General features: G+C 39.7%; 1 protein-coding gene across 1 annotated transcript in view; it reads left to right on the top strand.

Annotated features, from left to right (window-relative positions):
* The window catches only part of LOC105824688 (ATP-binding cassette sub-family A member 8-like), a 107,638-nt gene extending 95,088 nt beyond the window's left edge, over positions 1–12,550 (top strand). Inside the window, 14 exon segments of the mRNA XM_012662222.1 lie at positions 238–357; positions 1,171–1,236; positions 1,676–1,767; positions 2,926–3,046; positions 3,690–3,807; positions 4,431–4,522; positions 6,479–6,639; positions 7,502–7,577; positions 7,651–7,745; positions 8,468–8,587; positions 8,800–8,940; positions 10,690–10,769; positions 12,083–12,138; positions 12,280–12,550. Coding sequence (XP_012517676.1) covers positions 238–357; positions 1,171–1,236; positions 1,676–1,767; positions 2,926–3,046; positions 3,690–3,807; positions 4,431–4,522; positions 6,479–6,639; positions 7,502–7,577; positions 7,651–7,745; positions 8,468–8,587; positions 8,800–8,940; positions 10,690–10,769; positions 12,083–12,138; positions 12,280–12,378 — 1,437 coding nt within the window. The 3' untranslated portion in view covers positions 12,379–12,550.
* The last annotated feature ends 3,275 nt before the right edge of the window (positions 12,551–15,825 follow it).

Below are 15,825 nucleotides of genomic sequence, written 5' to 3'. Positions count from 1 at the left end.
AGAATATATTCTATATATTGAATCCTAGATTTATCCAGTGACATCTCACTCATGATACTCTAGACCAAAGAAATTTGACTAAATCACTAGGAGAAAATGTTAATGGAGATACACTGATTTCAGTTTGGTTTGTGAGGTTGGAGATAAAATTAAAAATATCTTCAAGATGAGCCATCTTAATTTGAAACATATATTGCAGTTCAGAGTGATTAACATTCATATTTGTATTTTCTTTAGGTCACTGTAGTCTCTGTGGCTGGGTTTATGGCTGATACCCTTGAAAGAGGTCTACAATTTTACATCACCTTTTTAGTACCACCTGCCACATTGATTGGCTGTTTCTTCTTATATTTATACGTAAGTGATGCCACTATCCGTCCTGGTGTCCTGGAGCTCATGACCAATTGTGAAAACTTTGCCAAGTGTTGGGACTCTACAACATGCTGAACATGCATGAGGTTTGACAATTTCTACCTCACGGATTCCAGCTGATTTTCTCCCAGATAGGACAGTGTGCTCCAGCTGGTCTGTAATAGAAAATCCAGTCCTGGTTAATGTACGGGGAAGAAAGGAAATGGGTGGTGGGAAATAGAGCAGCCTTTATGAGCCTTCTCATTTGGGGCCTTGTTCACTCCTGGGCACACTCAGCATGAGAAGGAGGCAAAATGAAATGCCCCGAAAATTTGGAATTTCAAGGTTCTAGAGAAGCACCCAATACAAGTAAAGTCCCTTTTTTTGTCTGGCTGACTGATATCTATGCTTTTATGAAAGGAAGGAAGATACAGTACATGAATGAAGGGGTATCTGTGGGAAAGGGAGAGGAAGAGAAGGGCTCCGGGACTAGAAGCAGCGGGCACAGGAAGGTGTGGGAAGCTCTATGTAACAAGAATAAACACCGTTGCTCTCACTTTTTAGGAAGGCTAGCACAGATTCCCAGGATACCAGGTGGTCAATCATTGTTAAGTCCTATTGTTTCAAATAAAAGCTCATAGGCCTTGGGAGGAAGGAAGACAGCCCCTTGCTACACATTTCAGAAAAGGCACTTACCTGATAATCATGATAAAATCAGGGGAAATGTTAGCAGGGCTATTTTAGGGCCAATTCGCAAGCATGTGGATAAAATGCTTGAAACAAAAATTTCCTATTTAACCATTGTCTTTTCTTTTGCAGTCTTTTGCTGTTGCTCTTTTTACTGGAGAATCAATGGGTGTAACACCATTTCTGATATTCCTAATTGTAAGAACACATTCTTCTTTAAAAAATTATTGTGCCTTTTACTATACTTAATTTTAATTCCTGTACACACTGTGAAACTTTTTCTTAAGGTGAAGATAATAGATATTTGTAGCCCGTGGAGAGATAATGTTTGTAAAATTTGGAATAATTGTTTTTAGAAAGATCAGCTGAGCAGATAATGTGCTTTCCATTGGGCAAGTATCAGAGGAAATGACATAAAGTAACGGTACCACATAATTATAGTTATTTCCAATGTTTCTGTAAACAAGACTGAAAGTGAATTTGATAGTGTCATAATTTGCCAACTAGGTTATTGGAAATTTGTAATAATTTCACTGAATGCATTTTTGTAGAATTCCAATTACTTCTAGTTCATCTCTGATATTAAAACAATTATCTTTTTGCGTTTCTAATTGTGCATCTCTCTCTTTATTCCTAGCCTTTCCTTCATTTTATCATTTTTCTTTTTATTCTTCGATGTCTGGAATGGAAGTTTGGAAAGAAATCAATGAGAAAGGATCCTTTCTTTAGGTTGGAAGAAATCAAATTGGATTTTTTTATTTCATTGATCAATATTTTAAAATATTTTTTATGCATAAACTAATCCATTAACAAAGAGGTGCTGCATGCTAGGATAGGCTGGCATCATACCCATGTGCCAATGCAAATAATACAGAGCCAGATACCCAACTCAAAGAAAGTTACAATCTAGTGGAAGAAACAGAACTGAAACATTGAATGTTAAGGGCTCTATCTGACACTGTGCACGGTGGCACCAGGGAAAGTTAAAAGTGGCTGGTTCCGCTTAAAGAACAATCTATTTGAATAGATTGGCTGTTGAGGAAATGTTGCCCATCCAGGGAGAAGGAGTGGAATGATCAATGGGCCAATGACAGCAATAACTGTGCTCTTTTCCTGTGGTCATGGGAAACCCAGCTGGTGGATCACAGACTGGCTCAGTTATTGATGGGACTTAAAAGCTGAGACTTTTTATTGCACCACACACAGACAAAACCATAAACATCTTACTGCCTCTGTGTGTCCCATACCACATCAGCTTCATCTTCCACTACTACAGATAGTTGGATGGGAGACTGCCAAGATGAAACCAGACTTTCAAGAAATCTTCTAAGATCAGTGTGGGGAAGGAAGTCAAGGGAAGAGAGACTAGAATAAATTCTAGATATGCAGGACCAGACTTAGAATGGGGAGAAAAAGTAAAGCTGACACATATTCCAAAGAAATGGTCAGGCTTCACGAGAGATCAAACATCTAACTTGTACTTTCCGAGACCGTCCTGATTACAAATATTCTGGCCCATTTTCCCCGTGAAAACATAGTAATGCCTACATGTTGGTGTCAAAGCTAGAGCTTGCAGAAAAATTACTTCACTGAACTATGACATAAAAATCTTCCATCAGATATTAAGCTTCAAGTTAACCATTGATATTGAAAAAAATATTTCTATAGATAAGTAGAATGAAAGTCATGCAAGAAACAATGGCCATTAAATATAATCATGCTGTAGACAGAGGCAAGGAGGTTGTGAAGGGAAGAGGGTTCTCCAGGGAGATTATGGTGGTTTGTTAATTGCCCAATCTAGTCAAGCATAAGATTTAAAAAATGCAATATTTTCGATATGAGGATGAAAGCCAGAAATCAGTGATTAATGGATGGTTTTGACTCTAGAATTTCTCCAAGAAGCAGTGACGTGTGCCAAAACCCAGAAGAGCCACAAGGGGAAGATGAAGATGTTCAGATGGAAAGAGTGAGAACAGCGAATGCCTTGAGCTCCACAGATTTCGACGAGGTAAAACCTACAAAGCATAATAGTTATTTCATCCAATAACACAAATGTTTTCCCGTGAGTTGGTCTACCAGTCTAAATTCTCAAATGATTCTGAGTTTCCTTACAAATGAGGGGCAATATTTTAGTAGGTAGTTGCCATTTTTACATCTAAATGAGCAGATTAAAAGTCGAGTTAACTTTTTTCTTTCGCAGAATAAATAAAAAAGTAGAGCGCACTCGAAATTACAAAAGCCAAGAATTTTAGAAACTGAGCAAAGTGACACACATCGCTGCCTCTTGGAGAAAGTGCACAGTACGAAATGCAGGGTAAAGTCCAGGCCACAGCATTTGTTTTGTCCTTTGAGGATGATTCGGTGCTTTTCCAAGTCTCTTTGCTCCTGTTCTGAGCAGACAGGCAGATTGCATGAAGTAACACACTCCTGAGAAACTGTCTTTGTAGGAGAGGAAAACGACAGTCTCTTCTCTCCAAAAATAAGCGCTAGGGTAGGAGAATAACCAATGAGCGAGTCACTTAGCAGAAGGTCATCTTTGATACATGGCATAGTCAGCAAAAAGGCCAAACCCATGGGAGGATAGAGCTTTTTCAAAGTTAATGTAGAGAATTAACTGAAATGGTCTGACATGATCCACTTCTTGTTTACAGAAGCCAGTCATTATTGCCAGCTGTCTGCGCAAGGAGTATGCAGGGAAGAGGAAATGCTGTCTTTCCAAGAGGAAGAATAAAATAGCCACAAGAAATGTCTCTTTCTGTGTTAGACAAGGTTGGACACAAGGCTCTTCCACGGTTGGCCCAGAGCTCTCCTTATGGCTTCATGGTTTACCTAGAGACCCAGCAGGAGAGTGACAACGGCAACTCCTTTTACATGTTTCAATTCTTAGGTTAAATTAGTTAACTCACCCCAGGAATAGGAGCCTGGTCACATCTACATTGAAACTGTAAGCTCTCTATTAAAGTGAACCATCGAAGCCATGACACTTCTATTAAATGAACACAATTGATTTCCTAATGTTCATTATTTTTCACAAGAGAGCTGACTGCAGATGTACCAGCACGTTCTGAAGGCTTGACCAGCAGGTATTAGATGACCTCAATTTCTGTCATTATTGCACAGTGATTAGGATCACAGGAGACAGAATCTGACACACTTAGCTTCCAAGAGTGTCTTCGCCACTCCCCATCAGTGTGGCCTTGGGAAAGTAACCTCATCCTGAGAGCTTCTGTCCCCAAATACGTAAGAAGGGACTAGGATAACAACTTCTCAGGATGGTTGTGACAATTAAATGAGATATTATATATAAAGCACGTAGTGAGACTTCAGATTATGTTTTATTCTTAATTTTACTATTAAAATCAATTAATACTAAGTGTAACCATTTTTTCCAGGTGAGGTTTTAGGATTATTAGGACACAATGGAGCTGGTAAAAGTACATCCATTAAGGTGATAACCGGAGACACAAAGCCAACTGCTGGACAGGTAGGTGAATTATGTGGAAAATATGTTATCTAGGATAAAATAAATTTGTAAGATGTTACAACCTTATACACAGCAAAACACCATTTAATCATTAGATGATTAACGCAAAATACAGGAGAATAAACTCACAAATTATCACAGAAATGCACACAAAAATTAAGCAATAATAGGGAATAATTATTCAAAGACATTAATGGAGAATGTCTAGTATCAGATCAGATCCATACAAATCCTACTTGTACTACCATAAAGCACATGGATTTGCACATTTAGTGAGCATTGTCTTTCCAGTATGTAATACCTTAATCATGAGTAAAATTGTTAAAAAAAAAACAAAAAACTTTATTAGGCAGTTATATTCATTGTCCTTCACAAAGTGCTTAGTTATTTAAATATGCATTTTTGTGCAAATACACTATTTCTCGGGAGTATTTTCAAGGAATGGCTCAAAAATGAACAGAGGTGGTGAAGTCAACTTTAATTGTACTTACAATTTAGTTGTATTCGGTGGCCGGACAAACAGAAAAAGGACTCAGATTTGTCAAAGAGAGAGACACGACTGGGTAAAGATGACACATTTCTTCCAAATTTTATGGCAGAAGATAGAAAACCTTAAGAACTTCTTTGAAAATATGTCCAGGGGAAGTACGGAACAGAATATAACACTGAGGTCTGTGGAACCGTACTATGGAAAAGCAATTGGTAGTCGAGACAACGAGGGAAAAAACAGCCAAGGATGCTACTGATGAACACCCCTAAAGAGAGAGTTCTCTGGAGGCTCAGTGAGGGCAGGTGTTCGTGAAGGCCTCTCTCAGTAACTGAGGGTAGCACAGCCAACCCTCACAGACCCCCTAACTTTAATGATGAATACCCTCCAACTCAATCACCACCTGGACCTTAAGTCAGTATTTTATTTCTCACTAAACATCAGAGACAAAGAGGTAACTGCTCCTTGATATACTGAAATGGAATAATTTAAAAGGTAAGATCCTAAGTGTTATATAAAGCCAGCTATTTGGGTGGCATGAAATGAGCTTAATTAGATCAGCTAGAGTGACTTTTTTGGCACCACGTCATTCTCCTGATTAAATACTTTCAACCACCTCTCGCTGCTCTGTTGCTGGAAGGATACCTCCTCCCTTGTCTTGCAGGTGGCGGCAAGAGCTGACTTCCCTGTCCCCTCTGCCATATCTCTGTCTTCCCCTTCTTCATGCTGCTCCAGGCCCCCTGCCTTTGCCTTGGCCCCAAGAATGCATCAAGCTTCATCCCTGCACGAGGCTCTGGTCTTGCTCTTTGCCCCCAAATTTCTTGCCTCTGGCTTTTTCCGTGACTGGCACCTTCTCTTCTTCCACTGAAATGGCCCCTCCACAGACAGGCTCTGTGGTCACCCTCCCTAAAGTCACTTCCCTGTTATTCTCCGCCTCAGCCTCCTGAATTTCCACAACAGCATCATTTCTGATCTGTCTCCATTCTGTTTACTCATTTCTCTACTTGTTTCTTGCCTGATTCATTCAGCAGAATGAAAACTCCAGAGAACAGGAGCACGAGTTGTTCCCTTCTCGGTCGTACCTGCAGGAAGCACAGCCTTTGTCACATAGGAGATACTCCAGAAGACCTCTGATCCATGAATGACGTTAAATAGTAAAAAGTCAACATGCTTCATTCTGACAGTGATGGAAAAATTGGATAGAAACTGTTGGCCGTGATGGCCGGGCACCGCACTTGTAGGCTATTTGATTTTCAGCTGAGATCAGGTCGCTGGCTGTGCACACACTTGTTTTCACATATTTACTTTTTGAAAACTTTTCTCTAATGCAAAATAATGACAGATTATTAAGCTCAGTTAGGCCCTAGAATTTCTCTAGTTTTTCTAGGTTCGTGAGGAGCAAGATGTCACGGACATACTCAGAGAAGCAATGCAGAACATAGGCTCTGAAAGGAAGCTTTCGTCCATAGGTGCTATTGAAAGGAAGCGGTGGAGGGGACACCCTGGGGTTCCTGGGGTACTGTCCTCAGGAGAACGCGCTGTGGCCCAGCCTGACGGTGAGGGAGCATCTGGAGGTGTACGCCGCCGTGAAAGGGCTGAGGAAAGTGGACACGGAGGTCACTATTACACGGTACGCGGTGGGGGAGGGGTGATGAGCCACACCTGTTCTGTTCCATACCTGAGGGGGGTCTGGGGGAGGTTGAGAGTGATGCTCTTCACAGAAAACTCAGGATAAGAGACTCTAAATGCTGACCCAGGTTGCACTCAGCAGATTTGCAACTGGAAACTGGTTTCCCAGATTTCAAAATGCTAATTATTTTTTCTCATATTAAACATGAAGACTTAAAAAATAACTATTCATTGGTAAATTGTATCAAAAATACTAAAAATTTTTTTGAAAAAAGTTTATTTCTATTTATTCATTTATGCGAAGACAGTATGAGTAATAGGTAATAGGATATATTTTTAAGTTTAAAATTAATTTGCTATTTTCAAAGTTTGAGACTTTGTCTCTTCTTTCTACCTTACTCTTTTAAATATTTCACTCCAACAAAACAGCAGACAAATAAAAGTTTATTCCTTCACTTTTCCTTGAGATTATATTGGGATAATTAGAATTGACTCTTAAACTATTTATCCTAGAACAACTATTTGGATATCATGACATGTACTTCTATTCTTTCAAAAGACAACATTATCTTTTGGGGGGAAATAAACCAACCAGTAATATGGCCCCTCCTCACCCCACCACCACCAAATGTATTTTCAGAACTGCATTTTTTTTTTTTTAGAGATGGGGTCTCATTATGTTGTCCAGTCTGATCTCGAACTCCTGGCCTCAGGCTATCCTCTCACCTCCCAAAGTGCTGGGTTTATATGCGTGAGCCAGAACTGCATTTCTGAGCTCTGCTCCCGCATCCTTGCGTGGTCCATCTTCCAATCAACTTCCTCTTTGTCAAGAAGACTTAAAGGCTCTATAATTTTTGTTTCAGGTTAGTCAACATGCTCAAGCTGCAGGACCAGCTGAAGGCTCCCACGAAGACCTTATCGGAGGGAATGAAGAGAAAGGTAGGGCAGGGCTTAGGATTACTCTGCCTACTGCCATAGATGGGTGCCAGATGGGCTGTTACTCTTGTTCCAGCTGTGCTTTGCGCTGAGCATCCTGGGGAACCCGTCAGTGGTGCTTCTGGATGAGCCGTCGACTGGGATGGACCCCGAGGGGCAGCAGCAAATGTGGTGAGGAGTGTTCTCACAGTCAGGGTCCACGTGGGAGCCTTGCAGGCAGTTGGTGAACCATTTTACTCCCGCAAAAATTGTCCCTTAAACTGCTTCTCAAGGTGGGAGTAATAAAAAAAGATCAATATCATTAGTAAAACCAATACTTTGCAAAAAAATATTTCCCTGATAATATTTTAATATTTTGTTATATTGAAGGAAGGATAACCATTGTCAGGGTCTGCAGGTACTCACTGAGTACTGTAATTGCTCAATTGATCTTTGAGGTGAGTGGGTACATCTCTGTACCACAATGACAGTGTCCAGTACTTGGCATGAGAATAGTAGTTCTCGTGAAGTTGTAAAAGTGGCCATTGTGCGTGTTCGCCGTGCACTTGTTTTCTTCCCATGAGGTTATGGCAGTGCTGTTGCTGAGTTTTGTGTCTTCTTTTCCTTTCCCACAGCCTATTCATAAACAATTCTCTTTCTCAGCATTATGCTTTCCATGCAACCTTGTAATAAATGTATTCTGCAAACTTCCCTTTTCCAAACTTCCCTTGCCAGTTTAACAGCTCTCACCAGCTTGCCCTTCCTCATCTTACCTGCCCTCTTACGAGTGTTCCCTTAGTTTAATCTCTTTTTGCTAATTTTTCACATTCATGCCAGTTAAAAATTCTTGTTTCTATCCATTTCTGGTTAATTAGAGGATTTCCTAAATTAGCAATCATTTCTTGACAATATAGGCAGGCAATTCGGGCCACGTTTAGAAACACGGAGAGGGGCGCCCTCCTGACCACCCACTACATGGCAGAGGCCGAGGCCGTGTGTGACCGAGTGGCCATCATGGTGTCCGGAAGGCTGAGGTGAGTGCCCGCCCTGAGCCCGCACTTGCGCCCAAAGTGCATGGCTGGAAAATTTTGTCTGTGAACGTCACTGAGAACAGCTGGAACTGCTGAGCCCAGATCTAACAGTAAAGACCTTGGGACAATGCCAGCAGCACATGGAGGGCCTCAAACACCAGATTGTATGTCTTTTCCTCCTTTCTCTTCTGAACTCATCCTCCTCCTCCCTCCAGATGCATCGGTTCCATCCAACAGCTGAAAAGCAAATTCGGCAAAGATTATCTGCTGGAGATGAAGGTGAAGACCCCCACACAAGTGGAGCCCCTCCATGCAGAGATTCTGAGGCTTTTCCCACAGGCTGCTCGGCAGGAAAGGTAAACACAGGGGCTGTTTTTGATACCGCACCAAATGTTCACTTTTCCTTGTCGGTTACATTGACTTGCAGTCATTCAAAAAGGAAACCTAAAAGATAGACATTATTCGTTGGATAGCGCAGGACGTAAACTAGAGAAGAGAGAGCAGGTGTAAAAGCTGATGAAGTGAGTGTTGTGGTCCCACTGTGTGCCACGTGTTGTCCTGGTATTGTGTTATTTTATCCAATCCTCATAGAAACTTTTCAAAGTAGACACTGTTATTCCAATAAAAAATGAGACCTCAGAAAAAGTATTGTGAAGGTCTAGCCTTTACAGCAACCTTCATAAACGGAATCAATTATTATCTTTATGAAAGAGAAATTGACAGAGAGGCTAGGTCACGATGACTGAGCTAACAAGCTGCAGAACCAAGAGGTAAACCTAATCATTTTATTTCAAATCTATTAATATTTCCAAGTTTCTATAAATTCTGGTAATGGTACCATCCACATACAGCAAAAATCAAGATCAACTTTGCCGTCATTTTTAATATCTCGAATTAACTGCAAAAGAGATGATTTAGGAGTTAGAAGAGAAAAAAGATAATAAGTAAAAATAGGCCATAATGATAATGTGGGAAAATATATTTCTCCAGTGGATTGTAAATACCAAAGCAATGCCATAACTCAACAAGCAGCTCATGATGGAATAGAAATATATCATGAAGGTTCAAGGAATAAGCAAAATGGATGAGAACGGTTGCCCCAGAAATATACAAAGTGATATGAAATGAAATATAAATCTTCCTGATTTTAAAATGATGAAAAGGCAAACATTTATCTGAGAAACAAATTATTGAAATATTATTGTTGCTGACATGATTTGGTATGGAATTCCTGGTCTAATCAGAGACTCAATTACATTGTCCTGTATTAGGAAGGCGGTTTGAGTAGGACGGAAGAGAAGGAGAGGTACACGTCTTACAGGGAATACACCTAAATTTCTACCCAAATTGGGGGATTTTAAGAAACTCAGTCGGTTCCTGGTTGAAGGATGAAGTTGAAGATCAAGGGTTCAGCTTAGAAAATAAAGTGGAAGATGCCTTTGGCAACTCTGGAAATATCAGCTGGACAGCACCTACCCACTTCCATCCAAGGAGCCAAGGACACTAAACTGAGTCTTAACACTCACTTGGCCCAGTTCTCTTGTGAACCGCCTCCTTTTGATTATTATAGATTCACCCTACACTCTTTACCTACACCAAACTGACTCTCGTTTACAGAAATAAAGACCCAGATACAAAGCTACACTGATTAAAGCAATATGGTACTGGCATAACAACAGACACGTAGACCAATGGAACAGAATAGAGAGCCCAGAAATAAATCCATTCATGTACGGTCAACTGATCTTCGACCAGGGTGCCAAGAAAACAAGATGGGGAAAGGATAGTCTCTTCAACCAATGGTGCTGGGAAAACCAGATATCCACGTGCAAAAGAATGAAATTGGACCCTATCTTACACCACACACAAAAATCAACTCAAAATGGATTAAAAACGTAAACATAAGACCTGAAACTGTAGAACTTCCTAGAAGAAAACATAGGGAAAAATCTTCATGACATTGTTCTTGGCAATGATTTCATGGTTATGACACCTAAAGCATAGGCAATAAAAATAAAAATGAACAAGTAGGATGATATCAAACTAAAAACCCTCTACACAGCAAAGAAAACAATCAACTCTCTTCTCCTCTTCTCTCCTCTCAGGTACTCTTCTCTGATGGTCTATAAGTTGCCAGTGGAAGATGTACGACCGTTAGCCCAAGCTTTCTTCAAATTAGAGAAGGGTAAGAACTATAACTTTGAAATAAGACCCTGGACAGAAGATAATTCCAAATCATAAAATAATCCATCTACATGACAAAAATGAAATATGACATAATGCATTAAATTTAGAAGTTAAAATCTCAAATTGAACACCAAAACCAAGGAGGAGGAGGAAGGATTCTGTGCATGTATGTGGCAAATGGGAGTGATTTTTACTTTTGCTCCTTGGGGGTTTTTTTCATGTATTTTCATGTATTTTTGCGCATATATATATTGGTACAACCTAAGTCAAAACTCAGCTATATATCCACTTAAGAAGAATACTTTTTTTGGAACATTGATCCTTGCATATTTCAAATTAACTTTTCTGTGGACTGGCATATTATTTTATTGCCTTAGGTTGTATGTTAAGAAACTAACTTCTGCCTGGTCATTGAAACAATCTTCTTGGGTCTGTTGTTCTCTAAAACTGACCACACTGCATCCAGCATAACGGATCCGTGCTTTCCTTGCACTTCTAGGCCATTAACTCTGCTACTCTGAACTGTGCTAGTCGGAACTCCCTCTCTACCCTGTTTCCATTGTCACCATTCAGTGACATGTCTTTGCTTGTTTGTCATCTACCCTGAGGAAGAGATTTAAATCTCCTGGTTCCAGAAGATTCTCCTGACTCTTGTTGATAGCAGCTGTGGTCACAGTGATGCATAATCTTTTCATTCTCTGAGCTGAGTGCCCCAACTTTCCGGGCCAGCACTCCCCAGATTGGCACTGATGCCCAATACTGGCCTGGAACTTTTGGTGGCATGCTGCCAGTCTGCTGAGCTCCTATCAGAGCTCTAATTGTCCCTCCCTGTCTATTTTGGTCAATAAAAGTTTTCAACCCAATTAGAGGAAGCTGCAATGGCTTTTGCAAAGAGACCCGTGAAGATATCTGCTCACTAAGAAACCTCAGATACCCTTCTCTACAATCTAGTGCAACCCTTTTCAAAATTGTCTTCCTGCTATATCTCCCTGTGCTGAATGTGCAAAAAACACTGGTTCATGCACAGGAAATGAGGATTTCCCAGTATCATTTCCTCCCTTAGATACGGATCTCAAAAACTGTGTAATAAGCAAACATAACACAGGCACGTTTTCCCCCCAAACCTAAGTAAATGCATTGGTGTATTTTTAACTGAATGATATACTTAAAGACAGGGATGAATATTATCTTAACCTATTTATTTAAGATTTTCTAAAAAAATAATGTATTATTTGTATTGCATGCTGATTTATCAGACCATAGAGATATAAAAAATACATAAACCTCTAATATATGTTCATCCTTATCCAGTTAAACAGAGCTTCGATCTGGAAGAGTACAGCCTCTCACAGTCTACCCTGGAGCAGGTGGGTCATTTTTGGTGATTCTGTATCATCTGTGGAATGTAAGTGTGTAACAGGTGTATTCTTTGCACTTGCTTGGAAGGAGTGCGCACGGGAGGCAGTATGACATTTTTCTCCTCTCGTAATTTCTTTCCTCCCTTTCAGGTTTTCCTGGAACTCTCCAAAGAGCAGGAACTGGATGATTTTGGTGAGGAAATTGATCCCTCAGTGAAGTGGAAGCTCCTCCCACAGGAAAAGCCTTAAAGCCCAAATTATGTGTTCCTGGTTAAGCCTGTGATTGTTTTTTTTTTTTTTAAAGACATTTATTTTTATAGCATCAATGTTACATTTTTAGAAACTACATTCTAAGCACTGAAATGGTTCTTCCTGTGGGCGGAGGAGGTGGGGAAGGAAGAGCAAGTGGCATTTGACTGAGCTGACCTCCCAGCACAGCCTGGGTATCTCTGCAGCCACTGGTTCCATTTTTCTGTACAATGCTGAATTGACAAATTTACTTTTATAAGATTGTTTAAGTTTCTGAGTATGATAAACAAATTTTGTTTAATTTTTTTTTATCAAAGCCTTAAAACGCTTTTTTCTAAGCTAGACTGAGAAATCCATATATTTACTTTTCTGGGAGTTTGACACTTTGAAAAGTTGACTTTTTAATAAGAATTTAAAAGTATCAGACTTTTCGAAATAGATTTTCGTGCGTTTCTCATGGCTAAAAATACTAAATATCATTGGTCATAATATCTGATATCAATATATTTGGTAACCTATCCACTGGTAACACCATGATATAGACATAATCTGGAAAATCAAAAACTTACTATTAGAAATTGATTGCACTTTTTTCAATTTCTGTAAACTGTGTGCCATTTTGATTGTACTTTTAAATCTAGGCTCTGGAGATGCCTGTGTTGTAACAAATCTTTCATGGATGTTTGTCACTTGGTTTCAGAAGGCTGATAAATGTAATAATAGGTCAAATGACAGAGTAGGTGAAAAATGTAAAATAAATCTAATACATGTAATTTTGAAATATGTTTTCTATTTCACGTATTTCATGTGTTTTTTTTCTTAACACAGTGGCCTCATATTTACAAATTTCACTGGAATGTCATTAAAAAATTTCTAATATAAGCGTAATTACTGGACTTTAAGACCGTCACAATAGGATTTTCTGCTATACTAGCATTAGGCTAATGTTTTGGATACTGGCCCAATTATTACCCTTGCCTGCTAAATATAATAATTAAATACCAGCTCCCCTGGTAGCAAGCAGAAACATTTCCTAGAATAATCCTCTAAAAATATAACACACATGATTATCTACATGTATAAAATGTAATTATACAAGATTTTCTCAGTCGTGGAGATGATTTTCTGAACCCTGCCAGTTTTTTTCCCCTCCTTTCTTCCGTTTTGAGATCCCTGGCCTTCCCAACCTCAGAAAATTATTAGCAGCTCAGAATATTCTGCTCAGGAGAACACTTCTGCCCTGAGTCCCTTCCCAAGCCCAGGATCTAGTTGAGGTCTGTTCATTCATCTTCACTTTCTCTCTCCAGTAAATTCTGCAGTAAGGAAGATACGCAATGTTTTTACCATGACGGGAGCCAAGTGCCCCAAGGGACACCCTTTGTCTACTTCACACCAGGAGAATATCCACAGCTGTGAAAGGATTGAGGGAAGAGACTAAACTGTCACCACAACCTAATACAGGGCAAACAGTAAGATTTTGAAGGGGGTGTGGCTCAATGTTCTTTTTATAAGTTCCAGAATCTTCTTATTTTATTTCTGATAATTTACAATTCGTGTCCTTGGCCTTCTCTTCACGTCCAAGAAAAAAATACATGCGACCTACAGGCATGCCTTGGAGACGTTGCAGGTTCCGTTTCAGACTACTGCAGTAAAGTGAATATCGCAATAAAGCAAGTCATAAATTTTTTGGTTTCCCAGTGCATGTAAAAGTTATGTTTACACTACACTGTAGTCTGTTCAGTATACAATAGGATTTTATGTAAAATAATAATAATAATAATAATGTGCATGCCTTAATGAAAAATTACTTTATTGCTAAAAAATGCTAACATCAAAGATCACTGGTCACAGATCACATGACAGACATAATAATAACAAAAAGGTTTTAAATATTATGCAAATTACTAGAATATGACACAGAGATACAAAGTGAGCACAAGCTGTTGGAAAAATGGTGCGTATAGACTTGCTCGACACAGGGTTGCCACGAACCTTCAATTTGTAAAAAATGCAGTATCTGAATAGTGCAGTAAAGCAAAGCACATTAAAACAAGGGATGCTCGTAAACTGAACAGAGATTAGAGTTGAGATCTTAGCCTTTGGGAGCCTGAGTGACATAGGTCTTAGTTTTGGGATTGCGAGGTAGCTTGTATCCAAGTTCTAAGTTGGCTGAAGCTGCTCTGCTGCCACCGGTCAGAGAACTGATGAGGACAAAGCATAGAAAATGCTAGAAATTCTGATTACCTTGGCTTTGATTTGAAATATGACTCCCTGGAATGGTTGGGGTGGTTCTGACACTAAGGAGAGGAGACTTTGTGGCACTTTGGATCACAGGCTTCTGCAGTACTGCAAAGCACACAGAGAGGAGGGTGGGATACATGTTGGAATCCAATGTTTCAAGTAAAACAAAAATTTCAAATATCAGCCAGACCTTTCCTTCGAACCCCACCCATATATCCAGCCATTTGGTTGATTTCTCCAGGTGAAAGTCTAGTTGGCATCTCAAACAGAATGTGTCTAAAATAGAACTTTCAATATTTCCCTTGGCTTTCTCCATCTCAGCAAATAGCAACACCCTGGTTGCCAACCTAAGGACAATTCTGGATTTCTCTCTCCTCATTTCCCTCAGGTAATCCAACAGTACCATTGCCTCTGCCTCCAAAATGTATCCCAAATGCATCCACTTCTTTTTGTCTACTGCTACCACCCTGGTCCAGGCTACCATCATCTCTCACCCAGATTTCTGCATTAGCCTCCACACTGTTGTTCCTGCATCCAATCTTGCAATGAAGACTGCAATAAAATGGAATCCCTAAATTTCATTTTCCACACAGCAGCCACCAGTCATATCATGTCACCCATCTTCCCTTTTAAAATCCACCCTTACACTAACATAAAAAATTCAAATTCCCTATAGATCCTTACATGATGTGACCTCTGCTCATCTCTCTGAGATTCCAGCCACATTGGCCTTCTTTCTGTTTTTTAAATAGAAGATTGCTCCTACCCCAGGACATTTGCATCTGCTATTCCTGCTGCTGAAAATTCCCTTCTCCCAGACATTTAAACGCTCTGCTCCTGATTGACCTTCAGGTCTTAGATCAAATGTCTCCACTTCAAAAATTCCTCCCTGACCACACAATCGAAAGTAGCTCTCAGTCACTCTCACTATTTTCCCTACTTTATTCTTTTGAAATTTAACTCATTTATTTATCTGTGGATGACCTGTCTCTCCATGTCCCCCAATTAAATTCAATCTTCATAGGTACAGGAGTCCTATCTGTCTTGTTAACCATTATTTTCCCATATACTAGAATAGTGCTTGTCCCATAATGGGCAACCACTAAATAGTTATTGAATTAATTATTTAACTAAGTACACACCCTGCTTCCCTCTGTGATAGCATTTATTATTGTGAAATGTAATCACCTGTGACTACAATTTTTC

This window comes from Propithecus coquereli, unplaced genomic scaffold, assembly GCF_000956105.1.
Source record: "Propithecus coquereli isolate 6110/MARCELLA unplaced genomic scaffold, Pcoq_1.0 Scaffold76, whole genome shotgun sequence".
In the NCBI taxonomy this organism is placed as follows: Eukaryota; Metazoa; Chordata; class Mammalia; order Primates; family Indriidae; genus Propithecus; species Propithecus coquereli.
This window is presented reverse-complemented; position numbering and strand designations above follow the sequence as displayed.